We start from the raw sequence: 13856 nt of genomic DNA on the forward strand, positions 1-13856 counted from the left end.
AAATGGCTTGGCTGGCACCCTACCCGATAAATAAACCCAGATCAGACGAGTTTTATACTGCACAGGTCGACTGGAGACAACATTCGTAGAGTCCTGAACCTAATAGATGTTGCGAATCAGGATTTGCTGAAGCTTGCGTTGCTGGCCCTGGACGCCACCAAATCGTTTGATAAAATGGAATGGGCATTTCTGTGACTCTCCCTTGAATCCTTCCACTTTGGGCCAACCTTCCAAAGGCTCTTCCTAGCTAACTCTCAGTCCTGAGGGACCCTCCTTAGAGTCAATGGCCTCCTATCTGACCCAATCCCTTTGACCTGTGGAATCAGACAGGGATGCCCTCTGTCCCCCCTGCTATTTGCCTTGGCCATGGAACCTCTCGCCCAAGGCATCCATCTAAATTCACAGATTAAAGGCCTGCAAGTGGGCCCTTCCCAGCACAAGATCGCACTTTATGCTGATGACGTGCTATTATCTCTCTACGGATATCTCTGCCTCACTGAAGCCTGCCCTTGCTGAGATTGGTAAATTTAGGAATGTAGCAAGCTTCACCATTAATTTTCGGGAAGTCAGTGGCCCAGGGGGTTGGGTTTAGGTTGGGGGAGCGGGAATCCCTGAAAATGCTATGCCCGATTCAATGGAGTGAAAAGGCCATTCCCTATCTAGGGGTCCAGAATCCCTGCCAATCCAGGAGATGTTTACCAAGCGAACTTCCCACCACTTTTCAAGAAGCTGCAGAGGGATCTCACCTGCTGGCTCTCACAGGAGATTTTACTTCTTGGCCGTATCACCGCCTGCAAAATGAATCTCCTTCCACAGTTCCTCTACGCTTGCTCATCCCTTCCCACCACAATCCCTCTGCCTCCGCTGAGGTGCCTGCATAGGAAAATCTTAAAGTTCATTTGGAGAGGTTGGAAGTCGCGAATCCCCAAAGGTCCATGATGGGCAGTTCCAGACTCGGGATTGGGGGTCCCTGACCTTCGGAAATATTAGGTAGCAGCACAGCTTGCCCACCTTCAGGCTTGGGTCATTGCCTCGGGACGCCCAAAATGGGTAGAGATAGAACAGTCTTGACTGCCCCTCCCCCTGCGTTTCCTCCCATATATCCCCCCCCCCCTGCGCCGGACTTGGCCAAGAATTCTGTCTTCCTCTAAACATACCTTGAAAACGTGGGACTGGGCTCTCAAACATAAGGGCATCCCGAAGGGTCTGGGCCCCTCCTCCCCAGTTTTTCACAACCCGGCCTTTTTAACGGGATCCTACCCCTCGAATTTTAGGAACTGGGTGGTGGGTGGCCTCGAAACCCTGGGTCAACTCTTTGTGGAGGGCCAGCCGCGCTCCTTCGAGCAATACAAAGCAGCCTTTCAACTGGCGGAAACAGATAGATTCACCTATTCGCAACTCTGACACTGGTGCTCCCATACGCTGACCCGATCAGCAGCAGTGCGCGTCCCCAGTCCCCTTGAACTCACAGTGAAAGACCTACCATCATGAGGGAAAATCTATACTCTTTACAAGTTATTGCAGACAGACCCTATCACTGCTAGGGCCCCCTATATGTCACAGTGAGGGGCACCCCATAGAGGACCAGACCTGGGTAGATATCTGGTCAAGGATGTGCTATTCCTACTTTTGCATAACCAACGAGGGGGTGCGCTCACAAGTTGCTCCTACGATGGTATTACCCGCTGCTCCGCATGCACCACTTTCATCGAGCCTTGGACCCCTTATGTTGGAGCCTCTGTGGGCTCCCGGGGTCTTACTTCCACATGTGGTGGACATGCCCAAGAAGGAGTTCTGGGCCCAATGTATCACTACAATAAAAGACATTACTCAGACGGTGATCCCGCTTGAGCCTGAACCCATCCTCCTGGGAGCCCCAATCCCAGGCACCTACCTGAGAACCGGCAGGAGGGCTGCCCGTATCACGCAACTCTTGCTGGCTGCAATGTAGCGCGCACTTCGAAAGGCCTGCTGATGATTCTTTGGTGGCTAAAACTCTGGGACATCCTAATAGCAGAGAAAATCACTGTGGCCAAAGCTGGCTTACTCCACCGCTTTTCGAACATTTGGGTGCCGGTCCTGGACTATGACCAGTACTTCCCGGCACTAACCCACAAACTGCAGCTGATCGCAAGGGCCCTTCAGTCAGACTCCGAACGGCTGGCACCGACCCACGCTCAACCGGATCGTGATTTAACCTGATCCAGGAGGGAGGGGGGAGAGGTGTGGGGAGGGCTCGTAATTTGATCCCGAGGTAATGCTTTGTGTATTATCTGCTGATTTTATTGTCACCTATGTGCTGGTTCAAAATAAACATGTTTACAAAAATAAAAGACAAATAGGAGATGGTTTATCCTCCTCCCACAAGTCCTGTACATTTTTTCCACCACTGGATTTTACATTTTTGAGAGTGAGGGGAGCCTGTGTTTTACCTCCTTCAATGTAGTCCCATTTAAGAACTACAGATTCCACACTTCATTGGGAAAATTCTAGGTAATTCACCATGGTGCATATCCATTGTTTAAATTTAAAAAAAATCACATATGACTTATGTCTAAGGTAAATAAATACAATCAATGAATTCCTGTCTGGGCCAGTTGTATATTCAAATGTATTGATAAGCAGGGACAAAACTAATTATCTACCGCAACCCTTGGGGTGCTCCATGATAAAGCACAACTATCTGACTAAAAACTGTTCCACCAGGCCATGGATGAGAGGGCCCAAAACTGAGCACCTCCTGCTTCCAAGGTATTCTCTCCACCACTCATATAAAGCGGGAGGATGAGAAGAGAGGGCGATAGGTCTATCTTTTATGTGGTTACCAAATGGACCCATTCACATTCCGAAGGGGGTGTGGCTAGGGCTCAATCAAAGTACCTGCCGGGACCTTTCTCTTAGCACGTCACTTCTTTGCAAGTGATAAACATTCTTCTTTGGCAACAGATACTAGCTCGTTATTGTTAAAAACTATGTTGGTCAGAGGTGCTGTGTATAAGAGTCATGATTCATGAAATGCAGCTAGAAGTACTACCTTTTCAAAGGGTATCACAAGAAGGTCCAGGACCACTGAGTGTGCGCCCATGTTCTTCAGCAATCGCTGCTGTTGATTACGACCTTTCTTATTCTGTACAGAGAGTTTACTGAGCCGGACCAATATCTGAAAAAAACAAAAATACAATGGTCAAAAGAAATAAATTATCCAAGCAGCAATTGGAATGTTGAGGCACAAGACGCAGGTGTCCAAACCTCTTTAACAATCTTGTAGTTGTTTCCTTTGTTGCTATCAATCTGAGGCGTTTTGCATCCATCTTGCAGTGCGCTAAGAATACCTGGCTCCTGAAAGGTAACACACACATGTCGACAGATGTTACATTGCAATGTGGCTTAGCGCATTTTCTATTACTTAAATAGAGTATATGTTCGGAATAACAGCTGGTATGATGTCAATTGCCCAAACCTTTACTTGGTCAACATTCAAAATCATTCAACATCTGAACCAAGTGGGGAATTAACTGTTCCCTAAATGTTTTATAAAGTCAGCCGTAAATCACTCCGGCCCTGGAGATTTGTTTATTGGCAGTGACGCTTTGGCCCTACGGACCTCTTCTATCGTAAAATCTTGGTCTAAGTCGAGTTCATTTTGCTCTGAAACAACTGGGAGATCACATCTCTCCAAATATACTTTTTGCCTCTGCTCTAGGGGATTATCTGATTTATATAAATCTGTATAATATGCAGAAAATTCCCAGGTTATCTCCGTCAACTCTGAGCTCTCCCTTCCCCCCCTTTTAATGTAATTCACGTTATGGTTCTAGCTTTCTTTTCCCTCCTTAACAATCCAGCTAGCAAACTATCCACCTTGTTTGCCTTTACATAGTATGTCTGTTTAAGATACAGAAGTGCACATTCTGCTGACCTTGTTTGCAAAATTTCCAATTGCCCCCTTATGGCCCTGTTTTCTCTTTGAGTTTCGCCCCTACCTCCAACCCCCATTTTAGACATGACCAATTTCAATTTTTCCTCCAACTCTCTTTCCAAGAGTCTCCTCTCTTTATCTCTTCGGGCTTTCACAGCGATAATCTTCCCTCTAATTGTAGGATTAAATGCATCACACCTCATGTTTTGTTTGGTATCTTCCAGCCTATTGTCTTGGAAAAATTCCTCTTTACCCACTCTTATTTCCTCCCTCAGTATTTCGTCTTTAAATATATGAGTAGGGTATCTCCATTTCCACAACCCAGGGGATTGGTCTTTTCTCGTCACTTTCAAAGTTACAGGGAGTGGTCCGATAGTGCTACTGCACCCACCTCAAACTCTACAACTATGCCCAGCAAACTCTGGGATACGCACATATAATCTATCCTAGAGGCAGTCCTATGGACATGAGAAAGAATGTATACCCTCTAGTGTCTCCGCTCTTTTCTCTCCAGGCATGCGCCAGTGAGAGCCTGTCTAATTTCTCACACAATTCTCTCGTGGGTTTATCCTGGGTGCCCTCCCTTCCCGTGCTTCTGTCCACCCCCGGGTCCCATGCTATAGTGAAATCACCTGATAAAATAATTTGTCTCTTCGCAAACCTTTCCAATTTATTCAACATCTGCTGTATGAACCAGTCTTGCCCAGAATTAGGCCAATAGATGGTAGTTATCATATATAGTTCTCCCTTCCCCTGTAGAACCACTGCCAGATATCTACCTTTGGTATCTTTCTCCCATTCGGCTACTGTAATATCCAGATTATTCTGTAAGGTTATTAGCACGCCTCCTTTTCTCTTCCCCACATTGGACTGAAATAGCTGTCGATACCCCTAAATCTAATTTTGTGTTTCTCACTCACTTGCACGTGTTTCTTGTAGAGTCAGGAGGTCTGGGTTTTCCCTTTGTAAAAATCTTTCTAAGTTCTTCCTTTTCAGGGGGGAGTTCAGCCCGTTGATGTTCAGTGAAATAATGCTTATATTAAAGGTTTTAGCCATTTTCTGTGCTGTACATGAAGCTATTTGTAAACACATTGGATTCTTGTGTGGGACCCCCTTTCTCTCCCCCGCTCCCTTCCCGCAACTGTCCCTCCCTTCCCATCCCCTCCCCCCTCACTGGGTGGACTCAACTGGCCTCTAGCCCCTACCAAGTGCAGACTCTCTCAAGCCCATTTAGAGATCCAAAATACCACCTTACTCATCCCCCAACACCTACAATACTAAAACAATTGACCTCCCTGGGCTAATTTATGAAACATTCTCAGGATCATATGACCTCCTTTAGGTAGCTGTGGAGTCCTTCAGCATCCTCTTAAAGTTTCTCTGCTTTACTGTGAACAATTCCCAAGTCGTCTTCTTATCCTGTCTTTTCCCTGTGGGCTCAGTAGGTCCTTCGTTTTCTTCCTCTAGCCCAAGTATACTCGCACCTTCATTGCAGGATGAGACGCAGTGTTGCTGGCGCTCCCACTCAAATACCAAGCCAAAAGGAAATGTCCAACGATATCTAGTGTCTTTTTCACAAAGAAACCTCACAACAGGGACCATTTTCCTCCTTTTAAGCAACGTTATTTGGGACAGATCCTGAAAAAGTTGTAGCTATGAACCATTATATGTTAACTGTTTCACTGTCCTTGCTGCCAGTAAGATCCTTTCCTTTTGAGTATAGTCATGTAGGGGCGCCAAGACATCTCTTGGCCTAGTTTCCGGTTCTCTTCTCAACGGCCCCACTCTATGCACTCTGTCCAAGCTATCCACATCCCTCTGTAGGACTGGACACTCTAGCTATAACTCAGAGAGATGACCCACCTACTTTACAGCCCCATGGATGTCCACTCCCTTCGAAGTCCCAGCCTGGCAGGAGCTGAAGGGGAAAAACAAGCAGCTTTTAGATGCACAAACCCCAGCAGCAGGGTCACAACTTCGGGAACATCGAGACCAGCCCAGCAGGCCTCTCCAAAGATCACAGTCCGGAAGGACAGAAAGCAAAACAGGAGGATTCTGGGATTGGTCAGGTGCTTTATACACTGGGCAGGAGTGTGGAAGATAATACAGGAAAAGGAGGACTGTTTGGAAAAGCATTTTGGCCAAGCAAGGCTTTCCTTCATGAATAAGTATTGGGATGAGGAATTGCGCCTCAGAGGAAATGTACCCACTGCAGCGATATGTGTTTAACATGAAGGACTCTGACCCCTCCACCAAAGCATTAGAGGAGTAGTATTCCAGCTATCACTATTACAGCTCACACCACAAAAACTAAACAACATGATCTCCAATTTACTGCTCATAAAAATGTTAACATGTCACCCCATAGTCCCTTAGAACAGAAAGGTGGAAAAGCAGTTTAATCATAAATCTTGTTTTTCATTCCATCATCCCTCTCCAGAGATCAGTGAACTGCTAATGGTCAGTGACCCCATACACAGCCGTATTTCAAGGCCAGATTTAAAGCCCTAGTGGAGCCCTTCCGTGGGGAGGTCTAGGGACCCCTTGATAATTAGACCAATAAAAGTGAAACTGTACATACAAGTTAGTACTCAAATATCCACATTGCAGCACAATACTGGATATTCATACACGTCTTTCAAATAAATATGTCTCCATGTAGTATCTGCCATGTCTAAACAGATCAAGTCAAAACAACGTACCTCATTCATTTGCTCTTTGCCCTCTTTGGTTTGACTTTCGCCCATCTCTTCACTCTCGTAGTTTGAGCTCTTTTCAACCCAAAGTTCAGACTTTTCTACCGTCAGTCGCAGCTGATCCAGGTCAGCCTTGATTTGCTTGTAATTGTCTACATCCTGATTGGAAACTAACAGCTGCACCTACAAACACAACATTTGTAAACTATTATAGGTGTACATATACAACAGCCACACAACATATCACATGGAGTAATCTTCCCTTTTCTTTGTACATTTCCCCACGTATGGTTGACACAAAGTTATGTTTTGAAGGCAAAGAACTAACACAACACAGTGGTGCCCCAATACTTTCAGTGCAGGTTTTTTTAAAAGAAAAAGGTAACTCCATATTTGTGTCTGCTACCATGCAAGTCCACTTGGGTCTCACCCTTTAACACAGTTGTTCAACCTATGTACAATACTTTGAGGGAAAGAATTGGAGCACATCCAAGAAACACAGAGGCACTGTCCCATGCTGCATACACTTTGCTAGCTAGTAGTCCATTCAGTAGTTACAATAAATACACAACTATGAGTGATTGGCTATCTTCGTGCTGAGTGGGTAATGCCAGGCCCTGAAAAAGGGGGGAAGGGCAGTTTACTTTCTGCTCGGCAATGTTCTTTCTGATGGATGTTCCTCCCACAGATTCCTCATCTATGATATCTATCCTTGCCTCCTGGTTCTCCTTGACCCCTCAGCAGTATCTGACACAGTATACCACCAGCCACTCACTGACAAGCTACATTATCGCATGTGAATCAGCGAGATTGTCCTCAGCCGGTTCAAACCCTACCTTGCTAATCACCAATAGTTCATATAAATGGATTCCTCTCGATCACCAACTCTATCCATCACCTGCAGAGTCCTGCAAAGATCCAGCCTGTCCCCTGTGATCTTCAATATTTACATAGAACTGCTCTGAACCCTCCTCACTCCACAAAACTCCACATCCACCAATAAAAAAATGACACGCAGATCTACCTCAAGATATCCTCCATCGAAGACATCCATAGGCTCAAGGTCTGCCTCGCATTGATCCAGTCCTGGATGTCCAGTACTTACATAAAAATCAACCCCTCCAAGACTGAATTCCCAGTGCTGATCAACAACACCAAACACCCTTACATCCAGACCTGGATCTCTGCTATGAAACTCGAGGGCGTTGCACCCCAGCTGGCCACCTGCACCAGGTCCCTTGGGTTCGACATCAACAGACATCTCACCTTCAAATAGCACATATCAAGGAAGGCACAAACGGCTTAGTACCAGCTTTCTCTCCTGTGGAGGATCAAGCCCTTCATCCCAGAAAACGTCAGATGTGCTGTCCACCCCTTCGACCTCTCCCAGCCGGATGGTGGCACTGCCCCATTGGAAGGACTTTTGGCGAATACCCAGGCACCCCAGAGTTGTGTGCTGCATGACAGCAGCACGGCTCATCAAAGGACTCCGCAAATTGGACCACATCAGCCCGATCCTCATTGAACTGCTCTGTCTCCCGCTGCAAGCCTGTATCATCTTCAAATCCTGTTACATCATCTATAAAAGCTGTCACCCTGAAGTCCCCAAGCTATCTCACTAAGAAACTCAGCATCTCCAGAGGCCTGCAACCCACCAGAAGTAAGGACATGACATGCATTACTTACCGTAAAAGCATTTCTGATGATTGTATCTGGGTAGATTCACATGCTGTGCATATAGTCCGAAATCCAGTGGTCACTGTGGAGTATTGCATCTTGTCTTTCGAGAATTGAAAGGGGACGTCAACATGGGAATGCCTGTAACACTATCCCTAACGTGACGTGTAGTGTACCCAAAATCCCTCACGCGTCGAGGTGCCTCTGATTGTATTTTTTCTGTCGTGAGGGAGCCTAAGACTATCGTGATTGAGTACAGAAAAGAGAGAAAGTAGTAAGACGTCTATGTTCCTTCCATCCGAGCGGGGAGGAAGAGTGGGCGCATGTGAATCTAAGCAGATACAATAATCAGAAATGCTTTTACGGTAATTAATGCATGTCTTCTGATGCTTGTTAATCTGCTTAGAATCACATGCTGTGCATAGACTAGCTAGCAGAGTTGGAGGTGGGATGTGAGAAGGAACAGTAGTGAAAAGATGTCTTAGTACTGATTGTCCCACCTGAGAATCAGACCTAGAATGAGTGTCTAGGCAATGGTGTTTTGTAATGGTATACAGAACTCCAGGTTGCCGCTTTGCAAATGGATTCTAGGGGAACATTTGCAATGAATGCTATGGAAGCCCCAGTGCCTCGAGTAGAATGCGCTCTAGGCTTGAAGGGCAGTTCTCTCTTAGCAAGAGTGTAACAGAGTGTCACACATTTGACAATCCACCTAGAGATAGTAGATTTGGAGACAGGGGGCCTCATTCCAAGATTGGAGGTAGCCATGGCGCTATTTGAACCATGGCTGCCTCCAGTACCGGGTCCAGCACTGGTCTTGTTCAATGGGGACTTACCGGTACATTCCGACCCTGGAGGGACCGGTAAGTCCCCATTGAACAAACCTTTCCACATTCCCATTTTAGCCCCCATAGGGCTCAATCGGAATGGGGAAGGTGCTAATAATGGGCTCGTGACTATCAAGCCCGTTTTTAGCGCCCTGGTCCCTTAGCGGGACCCGTAAGGGGCGTGTGGTCAGACCACACGTTCCTTACGGTTCCCGCTAAGGGACCTCGGAATTGCGCGGTAAGGGATTACCGGCACCGGTCTCCTTACCGGTGCCGATAATCCATTACCGCCCAACTCATAATGACCCCCAAGGTCTCCCTCTCTACCTGCTGCCACTGAAACGAAAAACTGGTTTGTTTTTCTTAGTTGTCGAGTTCTTTCCATGTAAAACATGACTGCTTTGCGTACATCCAGTGTGTGCAGGCTTCTTTCTCCCATGTTTGAGGGGTTCTGAAAGAACGTTGGTAGTTCTGTGGATTGGTTCACATGGAACTTTGAAATGAATTTAGGCGCAAACATAGGGGGAGTGAGCAGAACCACCTTATCTCTGTGAACTGTAACAAAGGGGTCTAGAACTGAGAGCGCTTGTAGTTCACTGACTCTCCTAATGGAAGTAATGGCTATTAAAAAGGCAGTCTTGTAGGTGAGGTCTTTGAGACTTGCTTTATGCATGGGATCGAAAGGAGACCCCATAAGTCTAGTCAACACCACGTTTAGGTCCCATCCGGGAGCTGGGTTAGAAATGGGAGGGTGAATTCTCTTTACTCCCTCCATGAAAGCCTTAATAACTGGTATCGTCCACCACAACACCTTTTGTTGTGATGTAGTGTAGGCTGAAAGAGCAGCTAATTGAACTTTTAGTGAGTTCAAGACTAGGCCTGAATCAATTGGCCTCATTACGAGTGAGGCGGTAAGGGGTTAACGGCACCAGTAAGGATGCCGTTGCCGTTAACCCCCTACCGTGCATTCCGAGGTCCCTTAGCGGGTCCCATTAAGCCGCCCTTAGCAGGAGCCGCTAAAGGGACCAGGGAGCTAATAACGGACCCGCTATTTTGCAGGCCCATTATTAGCTCCTTCCTCATTCCCATTGAGCCCGATGGGGCTCGAATGGGAATGGGGAATGGTTTTCAGAATGGGGATTTACCGGGTCCTCCAAGGTTGGAACGACCCGGTAAACCCCCATTCCGACAACCCAAAGAAAAAGAAGTTTGGAGGCAGCCATGGTGCTAATAGCGCCATGGCTGCCTCCAAACTCGTAATGACCCCCAATGTTAATGTTAAAGGATATTTGTACCGCACATAGTCACCACGTGAGTGGTTCCCTGGCACTCTGACGGCTCTGAAAGAGGGGAAAAAGGGAGGGTGAGTTAGTGGGAGGAAGCTGGAAAAGTGCAAGAGAGCAGTGATGTGCTGTTGGCGGCCTCAGCCCGGTGGGTCCGTTGGCTGGGCCTGGGGTGTTTGCAGCCTGTAGTCGTTGTGTAGTGTTATGTGAGTCTATGGGCTTCATCACGACCTCGGCGGTAACGCCGGTGGTATTAGCGCGGGGGCTACTAGCGCGACCGCCATAGCCCCCGCCGCTAATAGCACGGGAGCACGAGTTGTGAAGGTCTCTGGGTGATCTGATCCAGAGTCTTAAGGGTGTCATGCTCCTTCTTTGCAGTTTTGAGGGCTTCATCCACTGCCTTTCCAAATAAAATAGTTTCCTCCACTGGTTTATTTATAAGGGAAGCTTGCGTTTCCGGCTTGAAACCAGAGCTCCTTAGCCATGCGTGCCTTTTCAGGAGTGTACCCTGAGCCAAAGACCTTCCAGCCGTCTCTGCTGCATCCAAAGTATTTGTTAGCATACTTTGGTTAACTTGCCTGCCATCTACCACTGTTGAAAGCAGACGGGCTCACATGGGTTCGGGGACTTCTTGAAGGCCCTCCTCTAGCTTGGCTCATAGTGCATCAGCATAGCTGGCCAACAAAGTTGTATTGTTTGCAATGCGAGTGTAGTAACCTGCCGCCACAGTGATCCTTTTCCCCTAGAGAGTAAAGTCTCTTACACTCCTTGTCAGGGGGTGCCTCCCCAGTAGATAGGGGAACCCCTGCTCTTTTCCTGGTAGTTGTCACAACCAGTGAATCTGGAGTAGAATGACCGCTGATGTAGAGAGGGTCATAGGGGGAGGGTCGAAAAAGTTTTTCTACCCTCGGATTCACTACTCTATTAAGTGCAGGTGTTAATAAAGAAGGGGCCAATCGCTTGATTGAATTTAGTAGAGGAATAGCTTGGCTGGAAAGTGGTTTTCTTTTAAAATGTGCTCCACAAAATCAGCCTCTAGAGCGGCCTCCTGAATAGCAATGTTGAAGTGTTCAGCTGCTTTCCTCAACATGGTGTTGAAAGCCATTTGATCGTCAACCGGAGAGGCCTGTCGAGTGGGGATGGTTGGAGGGGAGTACAAGCACAAGGCATCAGGTTCCGGTGTTGGAGTAGGGGACTGCCAAGGGCGAGGATCAATGGGGTCTGGGTCTACTCCCCAACCCTCAGTGGGGTCTAAATGAACCTCCCCAGAGTTGGCAAAGGGATCTTCATCTTGAGCCTCCTGCTCAGTGAGGTCATAAATATATTCCTCTTCTTCTTCATCTTGAGTAGGGTCAAAGACCCTCTGCAGCTTAGCCACAGGGAGAGGGGGATTTTCTTCCCTAGATCTCTTGGTGTGGATTTCTCAGAGAGTTTCACAAACCTCTCTAGCCTGTCCTGCGGTCTATGGGCCAAAAGGGCTCTTCTAGTGGATCTTCTGTCTGCAAACATCTGAGATTTCTTCTTTAATTCGAAGAAATCCCTTTAGGAGCTTCCGAAAAGTCTTTTCGGGGTTCCGATGGTTGACACGTGTCCTTTTGTTTGTCTGTGGGCCTTTCCGTAGGTTCCGGTAAATATTTCGGCCTATCTCTGGATTTCTACGAATCCCGGTTCTTGTCCTTGGGTTTTGATGAATCCTTGGACCGTTGTTTCTGAGAATCCGCCAAAATGATCCTGGCGATGCTTTCAGTAATCACTTCAGAATCGGGAAGATCTAAAGTTCGAGCCTCTGGTTGCGTGACTACTTTTGGCAGAACCGGGGTCTTTTTGGCCGTGGACGCTTTCTTTTGATGCGTCTCGACTGATTCCTGAGTACTGGGGGCAGCGCCCTTCAATTTAGAGGGCCCAGTCGCAAGACGCTTCTGCGGTTGAGGGGAGGGCTGCCGATCATGACGGTCGGCGAGCAGGCCCGAAGTTATCAGTGTGCCGGTTGGCGCTATGGATCATTTCGACTGTTTCGTCGAAGACGTCACTGGGGTTGTGTTTTTAGAGTGTAAAAGGTGTGCCTCCTGATCGCCGGGGTGTACATTCCCCATAACAGGACCTGAGTCTTGTCTAGGGGGGCTGGGGACAGATGACGCGCAGCGAGAGTACACCGCCAAGAGGTCAATCGCCTCTGAATCAGAGGCTTGTTCGTCACTCAGCTCCTCGTCACAATCGGTGGTTGTGGCAGCGGGAGAGTTGACTCGGCCTGTGACATTACGTAGGCCATCCACCGCTTAACACGGCGCTCCCTCAAAGTTTTCGGGCGCAGTAGCTTGCAAGCTGCACAAACCGTCTCGTCGTGATTAAAGGGCAAACACTAATTACATTTATGGTGTTTATCCTTCCAAGGGAAATTGGCCTTACAAGAAGGACATAACCTAAATGGAGTCCTCTCCATAGCTGAGGAAATAGAAAGTGACAAAGAGACCCAGGAAACAAAGAGAGAGGAAAGGGAAAGGCATTCTCAGAAAGGGAAATGTCCACCCCGACCCCACTCTCCCTATGGTGTAGGCTGGCCAGAAGGGCCGGTCACGTGGTTGGCAGCGCCAACTGTAACACTGTCCATCAAAGGACCGTGGAACCGTCTTCGGCGCTGACCTGGAAACGGCCATTGATGGAAGGGACGGTTGGGTAATATCTATAACTCTAATATATATATGACCAAAGGTCAAAGAAAACAATAGCAATTTCTCTGAACTAGTTCTGCATAAGGCGACCAGTATGCTGGGCAGAAAAAAACAATCTGAGGGACCTCGACACGTGAGGGATTTTGGGTACACTACACGTCACGTTAGGGATAGGATGTCGACGTCCCCTTTCGATTCTCGAAAGACAAGATGCAATTCTCTGCGGTGACCACTGGATGTTGGACTATATGCACAGCATCTGATCCTAAGCAGATTAACAAACATCAGAAATTATGTTATTGTGATTTGTACCGCATATTGCTGGCATTTTCATGGTCTCCAGGTGCTCTGACGTATGTGAAAAGGATGGAGGGATCCGGTGGGCAGGTGTGGGTGGTGTTGGTTAGTGGGATCGAGATGGAGCTTTGATATGCTGTTGGTAGTTTCTATTCGAAAAAAGCAGTCACTGGGCCTCATTACGCGGTAGGCGGTAAGGGATTACCGGCACCGGTAAGGGCACCGGTGCCGGTAATCCCTTAACACCCTATTCCGAGGTCCCTTCCTTATGGAAGGGACCCGTTAAGGGACTTAAGAGCTAATAACGGTACCGCAAATTGCAGTACCGTTATTAGCTCCATCCCCATTCCCATTGAGCCCTATGGGGGCTCGAATGGGAATGGGGAATGGTTCCCGGAATGGGAATTTACCGGGTCCTCCAAGGTTGGAATGACCCGGTTAGTCCCTATTTCGGGAACCCGGACCCGGAATGCGGTAAGGAGGTAGCC

At 47.7% G+C, this 13856-nt stretch overlaps 1 protein-coding gene across 9 annotated transcripts in view; it reads right to left on the minus strand.

The window, feature by feature from the left end:
• Nucleotides 1–13856, minus strand: part of ITPR2 (inositol 1,4,5-trisphosphate receptor type 2) — a 4412221-nt gene that overhangs the window by 1910689 nt on the left and 2487676 nt on the right. For all 9 annotated transcript variants that reach the window (XM_069628470.1, XM_069628469.1, XM_069628465.1 and 6 more), the window contains 3 exons: nucleotides 6622–6798; nucleotides 3250–3339; nucleotides 3035–3160 (listed from right to left, as the gene is read on the minus strand). In XM_069628470.1, coding sequence (XP_069484571.1) covers nucleotides 3035–3160; nucleotides 3250–3339; nucleotides 6622–6798 — 393 coding nt within the window. The remainder of the gene's footprint in view (nucleotides 1–3034; nucleotides 3161–3249; nucleotides 3340–6621; nucleotides 6799–13856) is intronic.

This window comes from Ambystoma mexicanum, chromosome 12 (assembly GCF_040938575.1).
Source record: "Ambystoma mexicanum isolate Mex_15411 chromosome 12, UKY_AmexF1_1, whole genome shotgun sequence".
NCBI classification, from domain to species: Eukaryota; Metazoa; Chordata; class Amphibia; order Caudata; family Ambystomatidae; genus Ambystoma; species Ambystoma mexicanum.